The 12,566-nt window shown below is 49.0% G+C and overlaps 1 protein-coding gene across 1 annotated transcript in view; it reads left to right on the top strand.

Moving 5' to 3' along the window:
* Window positions 1–12,566, top strand: part of ptpn20 (protein tyrosine phosphatase non-receptor type 20) — a 322,568-nt gene that overhangs the window by 140,519 nt on the left and 169,483 nt on the right. Inside the window, exon 8 of the mRNA XM_078199281.1 lies at window positions 4,640–4,805. Coding sequence (XP_078055407.1) covers window positions 4,640–4,805 — 166 coding nt within the window. The remainder of the gene's footprint in view (window positions 1–4,639; window positions 4,806–12,566) is intronic.

Below are 12,566 nucleotides of genomic sequence, written 5' to 3' on the forward strand. Positions count from 1 at the left end.
AGAGTACATAGGGGAGAAGGAAAGGCGAGGTTGCAGAATGCAGTGCTCCAGACATAGCTAGGGTGTGGAGAAAGATCAGCTTAATATGTGGTCGGACCATTCAAAAGTCTGATGGCAGCAGGAAAAACACTTGAGTCGGTTGGTTTGTGACCTCAGACTTTTGTATCTTTTCCCGATGGAAGATCATAAGACATAGGAGTAGAATTAGGCCACTCGGTCCATTGAGTCTGCTCCACCATCCAATCATGGCTGATATTTTTCTCCTGCCTTTTTCCCATAACCCCTGACCCCCTTATTAAATAGAACCTATCTATCTCTGTCTTGAAGACACTCAATGACCTGGCCTCCACAGTCTTCTGCGGCAAAGAGTTCCACAGACTCACCATTCTCTGGCTGAAGAAGAAGGTAGAAGAAGGTGGAAGAGAGTATGTCTGGGGTGCGTGGGGTCCTTGATTATGCTGGCTGCTTTTCTGGGGCAGCGGGAAGTGTAGACAGAGCCAATGGATGGGAGGCTGGTTTGCGTGATGGATTGGGCTACATTCACAACCTTTTGTAGTTTCTTGCAGTTTTGCTCAGAGCAGAAGCAGATTATTAATAATCCACATCTAGTTTTCATTTTACACGTGGATAACAATTTCCATGTGCCTAATCTCCAAAATTAATTGAAATTGATTGGGTGAAACGATATTGATGCATTGGGTAAGCCCCGCATATTGTATTTTCGGTGGGAGCTGTGACTCTTGGCCGCACTGATTCAGAGGGATGTGCGTTCAAGCCCCACCTCAGAGACATGAGCACCTAGGCTAGGCTGGTACTCCCAGTACAGTGCTGAGGGAGTGCTGCACTGTCAGAGGTGCTGCCTTTCAGATGAAACATCAGATTGAGGTTCTGTCCACCCTTTCAGGTGTTTGTTTAAAAACAACTCAAGGCCACCATTTGGAAGAATCATTGAATCCCTACAGAAGGAGGCCATTCGGCCCATCGGACCTGCACTGACAACAATCCCACCCACAACCTATCCCTGCAATCCCATGCATCCACCCCACTAACCCCCCTGACACTAATGGGCAATTTACCAATCAGCCCAACCTGGAGTGTGGGAGGAAACTGGAGGAAACCCACGCAGACACGGGGAGAATGTGCAGACTCCACGCGGACAGTCACCTGAGGCCGGAATTGAACCCTGTGTTCCAGACGGTATTTATCCCTCATGCAACACTGCGACAAACAGACTATTTGATTGTTATCATATTGCTGTTTGTGGGATCTTGCTGTGCGTAGATTGTCATGTTTCCAACTGTGGCAGGGTTTTTCTCTTTCTCCGCGGCGTGTTTTGCGGTGCGCCGATCACTGCCGGCAGGATCTAAGGTCCCACCATTGTCAATGGGACTTCCTGTTGAATGTGCCCCTCCCTGCTGGAAAACCTGAGGCAGGTGTGCACTGTCGACGGGACTGTATGATCCCACTGCCCTGAATGACAGCAAGTTTCAGCATATCTTTCATAGAATCCCTACAGTGCGGGAGGAGGCTATTCGGCCCATCGAGTCTAGACTGACCACAATCCCACCCAGCCCCTGTCCCCGTAGCCTCATGAATTTACTCCTAGCTAGTCCCCCTGACACTAAGGGGCAATTTATCATGGCCAGTTCACCTCGCCCGCACATCTTTGGAGTGTGGGAGGAAACTGGAGCACCCGGAGGAAACCCACGAAGAAACGGGAAGAACGTACAAACTCCACATAGACAGTAACCCGAGTTGGGAATCGAACCCGGGTCCCTGGTGCTGTGAGGCAGCAGTGCTAACCACTGGGCCACCATGCCATCCTAATTTCAATGGAGTATTTCATTTGCTGTAAAGTGCTTTGGAATGTAGGGGAAAGAGTTAAAGAAGCGTGTCTTCATTTGCAACGTGAATTCATAATCTCACATTGGAATACATACCTTGCAAAGGAGTCAATGCATGAATTAGCAGGATATGCACTCCAATTAATTGGATTGTACTTAGTAACTAACCGTACAATGCCAACATGTCAACGCTGCTTGCTTTTATGTCTTCACTTTGTCAAAAGGTGATGATTCAAAGGTAATTGTGACAAAGATTGTTGTTATGAATTTGTATACAGAAACATGTTTACAAGGGGAAGGCGGTGTCCGAGTGGTATTATCACTAGGCTATTAATCCAGAAACTCAGCCAATGTTCTGGGGACCCGTGTTCGAATCCCGCCACGGCAGATGGTGAAATTTGAATTCAGTTAAAAAAAAATCTGGAATTAAGAATCTACGGATGACCATGAAACCATTGTCGATTGTCAGAAAAACTCATCTGGTTCACTAATGTCCTTTAGGGAAGAAAATCTGCTGTCCCAACCCGGTCTGACCTACATGTGACTCCAGAGCCACAGCAATGTGGTTGACTCTCAACTGCCCTCCAAGGGCGACTAGAGATGGGCAATAAATGCTGGCCCAGCCAGTGACGCTCATGTCGACACTTCCCGATGTCTCGGAAAAGCAGCCAGCATAATTAAGGACCCCACGCACCCCGGACATTCTCTCTTCCACCTTCTTCCACCGGGAAAAAGATGTAAAAGTCTGAGGTCACATACCAAACCGACTCAAGAACAGCTTCTTCCCTGCTGCCATCAAACTTTTGAATGGACCTACCTCGCACTAAGTTGATCTTTCTCTGCACCCTAGCTATGACTGTAACACTACATTCTGCACTCTCTCCTTTCCTTCTCTATGAACGGTATGCTTTGTCTATAGCACGCAAGAAACAATACTTGCTATTATTTGCTAATACATGTGACAATAATAAATCACATCAAATTAAATCATGTCCCATGAGTGAAATCCGTGCATAGTTTGATGTCACTCCACTTGTCTTATTGGTACAATGATTTTTTACTCCATTGTTTGTGGGTATCATATAAAGGTCAGACCATTTCCTTTTCTGAGGACATTAGTGAACCAGATGGGCTTTGAACAGCTAAGATAAAGGCAAAATACTGCAGATGCTGGAATCTGAAACAAAAACAGAAAATGCTGGAAAATCTCAACAGGTCTGACAGCATCTGTGGGGAGGGAATAGAGCCAACATTTCGAGTCTGTCCTAAGGGTCATCCAGACTTGAAACACTCTCTCTCCACAGACACTGTCAGACCAGCGGAGATTTTCCAGGATTTTCTGCGTTTGGCTTTTTACAATAGCTTCACGGTCATCATTAGATTTTTAATTCCTCCCTTTATTGGATTCAAATTTCGACTATCTGGGGGATTCAAACGCAGCTTCCCGAATCATTACCCCACCCCCCCGGTCTCTGAATTAATAGCCCAGTGAGAATACCACAGTGCCTCCACCTCCCCCATAGGCTTTGCCTGTCCTAGGATAGTGGGGAGAGTGAGAAGTCTTTGTCTCGACACATTATGTCGATATTCAACAAGGAAAAGGAATGAGGAAAATTCTTAAGGAGCTGAGGCTGTGTTACGAAAATAATAAGAATTGCTGTAACCCCAATATAATACTGGGAGCAGCAGACACCCAGCACCAATCTATTACAGTTATGGTCCAATGACCAGATTAAATGTGATTCAAATAATTGTGATAAGAGGTAAAAAAAGCAACCAAAAAATTGTATTTTTTAAGATCATTAATGTAGTAACCTTTTCTGAGGCTAGTCTGAACAAATCCCTTGTGTTCAAATTAAAAACTCTTCTCTCCCTGTGTGAAGATGCTGCCAATATAACGATAGAAATTTCAGAGAACGATTCCACGCCTGTGCTTGTTAAAGAAACGGAAAATTGAGTCCCGGCGGAGATATAGAAACGTAGAAACTAGCAGCAGGAGTAGGCCATTCGGCCCTTCGAGCTGTGCCACCGTTCATTTTGATCATGGCCGATCATCAAAATTCAATATCTTAATATCGCAGAATCGAATCATTGTGCAGAAGGAGCCCATTCGGCCCATCGCGTCTGCACCGACCACAATCCCACCCAGGTCCTATCCCTGTAACCCAATGTATTTACCCTTGCTAATCCCCTGACACTAAGGGACAATTTAGCACGGCCAATGCACCTAACCCGCACATCTTTGGACTGCGGGAGGAAACCGGGGCACCCGGAGGAAACCCACGCAGACACAGTGAGAATGTGCAAACTCCACGCAGACGGTGACCCGAGGCTGGAATTGAACCCGGGTCCCTGGCGCTGTGAGGCAGCAGTGCTAACCACTGTGCCATCGTGCCGCCGCCAGAGCCACAGCAATGTGTGGTTGACTCTTAAATGCCCTCAGGGATGGGCAACACATTCTGGCCCGGCCAGCGACACCCCTATCCCATGAGCAAATGAGAAAACTACAAAATGTTAACTGGCGTTCTCTCTCCACAGATGCTGCCAGATTGGTTAAGTTTTATTCTGACGTTTTAACCCTTAAAAATCTGTGCTCTCTGATGACCAAGCCCCATGCCAGCAGACACAGCTTCAATAATATGAGTCACTACGTTCCAGGCAGTTGTTATCAACACGTTAGTCTGGGCCTATTACCTCCTCATGAAGCCCATGTCAAGGACTCTGCATAAACCCAAGTTGTTGTCCAATGAGTTTGGAATAATTGTGTTTTTCTCTCCTCGTGTTTCCTCACTAAGGTCGATAAGTACATTAAGTACCAACTCCAGTGGAATTCAGCAAGAGAGCGAACGTGCCTATTTGTTCAGCGGAAGTTCATATCTAGAAGCTGCATTTCCCGATAAGGCAAATATTTCTCCTCAGAGAGCTGTCTCTGTTGCCTGTTCATTGGCCCAGAAGGGAAAGGTAAGATCCCATCTTGGCCTCTACAATATAAGGGAATAACGGCCAACTATTGTAGTGGTGTAGGATTTAAATTGTTTAGAGTCAGAGTCATAGAGGTTTACAGCATGGAAACGGGCCCTTCAGCCCAACTTGTCCATGCCGCCTTTTTTTTAAAACACTAAGCTAGTCCTAATTACCCACGTTTGGCCCATATCCCTCTATCCCCATTTTACCCATATGACTGTCTAAATGCTTTTTAAAAGACAAAATTGTACCTACCTTTATTACTAGAGGTAGGGCCGAAGGGCCTGTTCCTGTGCTGTACTGTACTGTTCTTTGTACCTCTGGCAGCTTGTTCCAGACGCTCACCACCATCTGAGTGAAAGAATTGCCCCTCTGGACCCTTTTGTATCTCTCCCCTCTCACCTTAAACCTATGCCCTCTAGTTTTAGACTTCCCCAACCTTTGGGAAAAGATGTTGACTATCTACCTCATCTATGCCCCTCAATATTTTATCGACCTCCATAAGCTCACCGCTAAGCCTCCTACGCTCCAGGGGAAAAAATCCCAGTCTATCCAGTCTCTCTTTATAACTCAAATCATCAAGTCCCGGTAGCATCCTAGGAAATCTTTCTGCACTCTTTCTAGTTTAATAATATCCTTTAGATATTGCTTCTTGGAAGTGCAGCAGAGAGGGAGAGATTCGCGAGAGGAGTGCTGCGGGTAAGCGCTGTTATTTTTTAACTTACTTTTTCGCGGGTTTTTTCTTAAAAAATATCTAAACCCGGAAGTGGTCGCGCAGGGAGGTCTGGGAGAGAGAGATTTTTTTTTTTCCCCAATAAATTGGAACAGAGTGGAATCCCGATACTCTACACTTGTAGAGTATCCCACCCTCCCTCCTCCTCTAACCTAAAAAAAAAGACCCAGTGAGAGCAGGGCTTTGGAGAAAACAGGAGGAGGAAAGGTAAGTTTAAAATTTTCATTCACTTTTTTTTTTCCCTGTGTGTTTAAAGGGGCAAATATGAGTGTGAGGCCAGTATGTTGTTCCCAATGTAGGATGTGGGAGGTCCTGGAGGCTCCTAGCCTCCCGGACGACCATATCTGTGCTGGGTGTGTTGAGCTGCGGTTCCTAAGGGACCATGTTAGGGAACTGGAATTGCAGCTCGAGGACCTTCGCCGGGTTAGGGATAGTGAGGAGGTCATTGACAGGAGCTATCGGCAGGTGGTCACACCGGGACCACGGGAGGAGGGTAACTGGGTAACAGTGAGGAAGGAGAAAGCTCGGTTGATGGTGAGCACCCCGGTGGATGTGCCCCTTAATAATAAGTACTCCTGTCTGAGTACCACTGGGGTGGACAGCCCACCTGGGGGAAGCAGCGGTGGCAGTGTCTCTGGAGCTGAGCCTGGCCCAGTAGTGCAAAAGGGTAAGGAAAGGAGGGTAGTGCTAATTGGGGACTCTACGGTGAGGGGGTCAGATAGGCGTTTTTGCGGACACAGATGGGACTCTCGGATGGTGGTTTGCCTCCCTGGTGCAGGGGTCCGGGATGTCTCTGGTCGAGTCCCAGAAATCCTGAAGGGGGAGGGAGAGGAGCCGAAGGTCGTGATGCATATAGGTACTGCTGACATAGGTAGGAAGAGGGAAGGGGTCTTGAAAAGAGAATATAGGGAGTTAGGTAGACAGCTGAGAAAGAGGAATGCAAAGGTAGTAATCTCGGGATTGCTGCCTGTGCCGCGGGAGAGTGAGAACAGGAATCGGTGGAGAATGAATGCGTGGCTGAGGGACTGGAGCAAGGGACAAGGATTTGGGTACTTGGATCATTGGGACCTCTTTAGGGGCAGGTGTGACCTGTTTAAAAAAGACGGGTGGCACTTGAATCCCAGGGGGACCAATATTCTGGCGGGAAGGTTGGCTAAGGCTACTGGAGAGACTTTAAACTAGAAAGGTTGGGGGGAGGGAATCGAAATGAGGGGACTGAGAGCGAGGAGGTTAGCTCGCAAATAGATAAGGAATGTAAACAGGGTAAGAGGGAGGTTAGACGAGTGATGGAGAAGGGAAGTGCTCAGGCTGAAGGTCTGAGATGTGTCTATTTTAATGCCAGGAGTGGAGTGTAGTGAATAAAGTGGATGAGCTTAGAGCGTGGATTGCTGCTTCGAATTGTGATGTGGTGGCCATTACGGAGACTTGGATGTCTCAGGGACAGGACTGGGTGCTTCAGGTGCCGGGTTTTAGATGTTTCAGGAAGGACAGGGAGGGAGGCAAGAGAGGGGGGGGGAGTGGCACTGTTGATCAGGGATAGTGTCACGGCTGTAGAGAAGGTGGACGCCGTGGAGGGATTGACTACGGAGTCTCTGTGGGTGGAGGTTAGGAACAGGAAGGGGTCGGTAACGTTGCTGGGTGTTTTCTATAGGCCGCCCAATAGTAACAGAGATGTTGAGGAGCAGATGGGGAAACAGATCCTGGAGAGATGTAGGAATAACAGAGTTGTCGTGATGGGAGATTTTAATTTCCCAAACATAGATTGGAATATCCCTAGGGCTAGGGGTTTGGATGGAGTGGAGTTTGTTAGGTGTGTCCAGGAGAGTTTCCTGACACAGTATGTGGATAAGCCTACTAGAGGAGAGGCTGTACTTGATCTGGTGCTGGCTAATGAACCTGGACAGGTGGAGGATCTCTCGGTGGGTGAGCATCTTGGGGATAGCGATCATAATTCTATCTCCTTCACGATAGCATTGGAAAGAGATAGGATCAGGCAGGCTAGGAAAGTGTTTCTCTGGAGTAAAGGGAAATACAGTGTCATCAGGGAGGAAATTAGACGGGTAAATTGGAAGGAGGCATTCTTGGGGAAAAGTACCGAAGGAAAGTGGAGGATTTTCAAGGAATGTTTGTCTGGAGCTCTGCATGACAACGTTCCGATGAGACAGGGGGGTGTTGGTAGGGTACGGGAACCGTGGTGCACGAAGGTTGTGATGAACCTGGTGAATAAGAAAAGAGAGGCGTACAGAAGGTTCAGAGAGCTAGGAGGTGTTAGGGATTTAGAGGAGTATACGGGATGTAGGAAGGAGCTTAAGAAGGAAATTCGGAGAGCGAGAAGGGGTCATGAGAAGGCCTTGGCGGGTAAGATTAAGGAGAATCCCAAGGCTTTCTACAAATATGTCAAGAGTAAAAGGATGAGATGTGAAGGCATAGGACCCTTAAAAGGTGAAGGGGGAAAAGTTTGTGCGGAACCGTTAGAAATGGCGGAGCTGCTTAATGAATACTTCACCTCGGTATTCACGGTGGAAAGGGATCTGGGTGGTTGTACTGCTGGTTTGCGGTGGACAGAAAGGATCGAGCATGTGGACATAAAGAAAGAGGATGTGTTGGAACTATTGAATGGCATCAAGGTTGGTAAGTCGCCGGGACCGGATGGGATGTACCCCAGGTTACTGTGGGAGGCGAGGGAGGAGATTGCGGAGCCTTTGGCGATGATCTTTGCATCGTCGATGGAGACGGGAGAGGTTCCGGAGGATTGGAGGATTGCAGATGTGGTCCCTATATTCAAGAAAGGGAACAGGGACAGCCCGGGAAATTACCGACCGGTGAGTCTAACCTCAGTGGTTGGTAAGTTGATGGAGAGGATCCTGAGAGACAGGATTTATGATCATCTAGAGAAGTTTAGTATGATCAAAAGTAGTCAGCACGGCTTTGTCAAGGGCAGGTCGTGCCTTACGAGCCTGGTTGAGTTCTTTGAAAATGTGACCAAACACATTGACGAAGGAAGAGCGGTGGATGTGGTCTATATGGACTTCAGCAAGGCGTTCGATAAGGTCCCCCATGCAAGACTTCTTGAGAAAGTGAGAGGGCATGGGATCCAAGGGGCTGTTGCCTTGTGGATCCAGAACTGGCTTGCCTGCAGAAGGCAGAGAGTGGCTGTGGAGGGGTCTTTCTCTGCATGGAGGTCAGTGACCAGTGGAGTGCCCCAGGGATCTGTTCTGGGACCCTTGCTGTTTGTCATTTTCATAAATGACCTGGATGAGGAAGTGGAGGGATGGGTTGGTAAGTTTGCTGACGACACCAAGGTAGGTGGTGTTGTGGATAGTTTGGAGGGATGTCAGAAGTTGCAGCGAGACATAGATAGAATGCAAGACTGGGCGGAGAAGTGGCAGATGGACTTCAACCCGGATAAGTGTGTGGTGATCCATTTTGGCAGATCCAATGGGATGAAGCTGCAGTATAATATGAAGGGTACCATTCTTAGCAGTGTAGAGGATCAGAAGGACCTTGGGGTCCGGGTCCATAGGACTCTTAAATCGGCCTCGCAGGTGGAGGATGCGGTCAAGAAGGCGTACGGCGTACTGGCCTTCATTAATCGAGGGATTGAGTTTAGGAGTCGGGAGATAATGCTGCAGCTTTATAGGACCCTGGTTAGACCCCACTTGGAGTACTGCGCGCAGTTCTGGTCACCTCATTACAGGAAAGATGTTGAAGCCATTGAAAGGGTGCAGAGGAGATTTACAAGGATGTTGCCTGGATTGGGGGGCATGCCTTATGAGGATAGGTTGAGGGAGCTTGGTCTTTTCTCCCTGGAGAGACGCAGGATGAGAGGTGACCTGATAGAGGTTTACAAGATGTTGAGAGGTCTGGATAGGGTAGACTCTCAGAGGCTATTTCCAAGGGCTGAAATGGTTGCTACGAGAGGACACAGGTTTAAGGTGCTGGGGGGTAGGTACAGAGGTGATGTCAGGGGTAAGTTTTTCACTCAGAGGGTGGTGGGTGAGTGGATTCGGCTGACATCGGTGGTGGTGGAGGCAAACTCGTTGGGGTCTTTTAAGAGACTTCTGGATGAGTACATGGGATTTAATGGGATTGAGGGCTATAGATAGGCCTAGAGGTAGGGATATGATCGGCGCAACTTGTGGGCCGAAGGGCCTGTTTGTGCTGTGGCTTTCTATGTTCTATGTTCTAGATAATAGGGTGACCAGAACTCATTCTTTTACCCACAATGCTTTGCGCATGGTTCTCAGGATCTAAAGAGTCATGGCTTCCTGACTAGGCCTCTACAGAGGGAGCACTTCTTCATCTGCAGCACAGCAGATTGTATGTCCGATAATCCGGAAAGTCACATTCCCACGAGTGCTCAAGGGAGCAGCATCAGGAGATTTCCATCTCGGATCACAGAATAGCTACAGCACAGAATGAGGCCGTTCAGCCCATTTTGTGTATGCTAGCTCTCTGCCGAAGCAACTCATCTAGTCCTACTCTCCCCCGACCTTGCTCTGTGACCCTGCCAATCTTCCCCCAATCAAACTAAACACCCCATGACACTGTGGAGGATCCGAGTGAGGGAGCTAACCGGTGATTAGTGCAACCTCAACTTCAACCAGGCCCACAGTGTTAGCTTCACTGTAATTATCCAGCCTAAAATCACAGAATCACAGAATTCCTACAGCGCAGAGGGAGGCCATTTGGCCCATCATGCCTGCACCAGCTCTCCAAATGGGCATCATGACTTAGTGACATTCCCCTGCCTTTTCCCTGCACCCCTGCACATTGTTTCTATTCAAATAATCACCCAATGTCCTCTTGGATGCCTCGATTGAACCTGCCACCACCACACTTCCAGGCAGCGCATTCCAGACTCCAACCACTCGCCGTGTGAGAACATGCTTTCTCATTTCACATTTGCTTCTTTTGCAAATCAATGAAAACTTGTGTTCTTGTCGGTTCTTCATAGAATCCCTACAGTGCAGAAGGAGGCCATTCAACTCATTGAGCCTGCACTGACCACAATCCCACTCAGGCCCTATCCCCATAATCCCACGTATTTAGCCTGCAATGACTTCAATCTGGCCATTGAGGTTGGCCTATTGGAGTACGAACTCCCTGATGAAGGATCCAATTGATGGACCAATCGGGGTGTCTTTGCCTTGTACCTAACCAGGAGTGTCAGTTCCTCTGGCATTCCCGAAGATAGACTGCTGACTGCGAGCACTCTGTGTACTGCTGTTAGAGTTTGTAAATAAAGGGATTTTGGTGAAGGGACTTCTGCCTCTGTAGACTTAATACAATGGCACCGAGGGTGAGGTGTATCTGCTAGGCGCCTGCCTCTTCCGTTGTGAACACCGGAGAGCCGGTTCGCCCTCTTCCTCCAAACTGGACCTAGCCTCTGGCGAAGGCCGGGTGCCAGGAACCAGTACATCGTTAACCAAAATCAGTCTGCACATTCTCCCCGTGTCTGCGTGGGTTTCCTCCGGGTGCTCCGGTTTCCTCCCACAGTCCGAAAGACATGCTGGTTGGGTGCTAAATTCTCCTTCAGTGTACCCGAACAGGCGCCGGAGTGTGGCGACTAGGGGATTTTTACAGTAACTTCATTGCAGTGTCAATGTAAGCCTACTCGTGACACTGATAAATAAACTTTAAACTTTAATTGGAATGGTGCAGTCCAGAAGGGAAATAAACAGTAAAACAGGGAATAAGAATATTGATCCGAACAGTTTCTTACCTTCTGGGTGAGCTGCGCTCACTGATGGGTCTTCTGGTCCCAAGCATTCTACCCCCCCCCTCAGAAACAGATCAAAGAACAAAGAACAGTACAGCACAGGAACAGGCCCTTCGGCCCTCCAAGCCTGCGCCGATCATGATGCCTGCCTAAACTAAAACCGTAAAACCGAGTCCGTATCCTTCCATTCCCATCCTATTCATGTATTCGTCTAGTTGCCCCTTAAATGCCGCTATCGTACCTGCTCCCACCACCTCCCCGGGCAGCGCGTTCCAGACATTCACCACCCTCTGTGTAAAAAACTTGCCTCACACATCTCCTCTAAACTTTTCCCCACGCTCCTTAAACCTATGCCCCCCAGTACTTGGCTTTTGTGCCCGAGGAAAGAGCATCTGACTATCCACTCTGTCCATGCCACTCATCATCTTATCAGGTCACCCCTCAACCTCCGTTGTTCCAGTGAGAACAAACCGAGTTTATCCAACCTCTCCTCATAGCGAATGCCCTCCAGACCAGGCAACATCCTGGCAAAAGAGGCAGGGGGGGCAGGAACCACCCAAGAAGACGTGGGAGCCAGGGGGGGGATTTTGGATGTATCTTGGCATGTGACAGGCCCCCAATCTGTGGACCCTAACACCGCCACCGGTTGCGAATGAGCTCCTAACACAACATGCGGTGGCCGTCTGAGGACAAGACTGCAGACGACTGGGGGATGGGTGCCCGATTCACCAGGCTGAATTTTATGGGGCCTGCATGGGCAGGCTGGGAGGTGGCGTCCAAACAATTTGAAGGAGAGCAGGGCATCGTCCGCCTGCCGCCCGCGGTGCTTTGCCAGCAGTGGGGAAGGTGGAGGAAAGCTCTCCCTTGCAAATGCCAATCGTGCCATATAGGTGTCCAAACTGAGGGCTCCCCCCCTCTGCCAGCAGTCGGTGGGTCACCCACTACATGAGGAGACCGCGTGGTGAACCGTGGCAGCCACCCTACGGGCACGGGATGGCGAGACTAATCGGGTGATCTTTGACCCAATGAGGTGGTCTATGGCGACAGAGGCTGCCCTGCGCTAACCAATCATCACTCCACCCCCACCCACCCCCAAATCCACGCAGGGGCTTGCCTGACTGCCCCTGTTGACTCCCAACTCACTGACCTTGCTGTTAAAATAGCGTCAGTCACTAGGTGCAGTACCAGTGGTGGCCACCATGCCTGGTGGCGGTGCTGAGACTGAAGAGCCGCCAGTCCTCTGATTGGGCGGCAGCTCCGGGAGGCGGGCTCTTGTCCCTCAAAGGGATGGGAGAGATGAGGG

The sequence above is a fragment of the Mustelus asterias genome, chromosome 28 (assembly GCF_964213995.1).
Source record: "Mustelus asterias chromosome 28, sMusAst1.hap1.1, whole genome shotgun sequence".
Taxonomy (NCBI): Eukaryota; Metazoa; Chordata; class Chondrichthyes; order Carcharhiniformes; family Triakidae; genus Mustelus; species Mustelus asterias.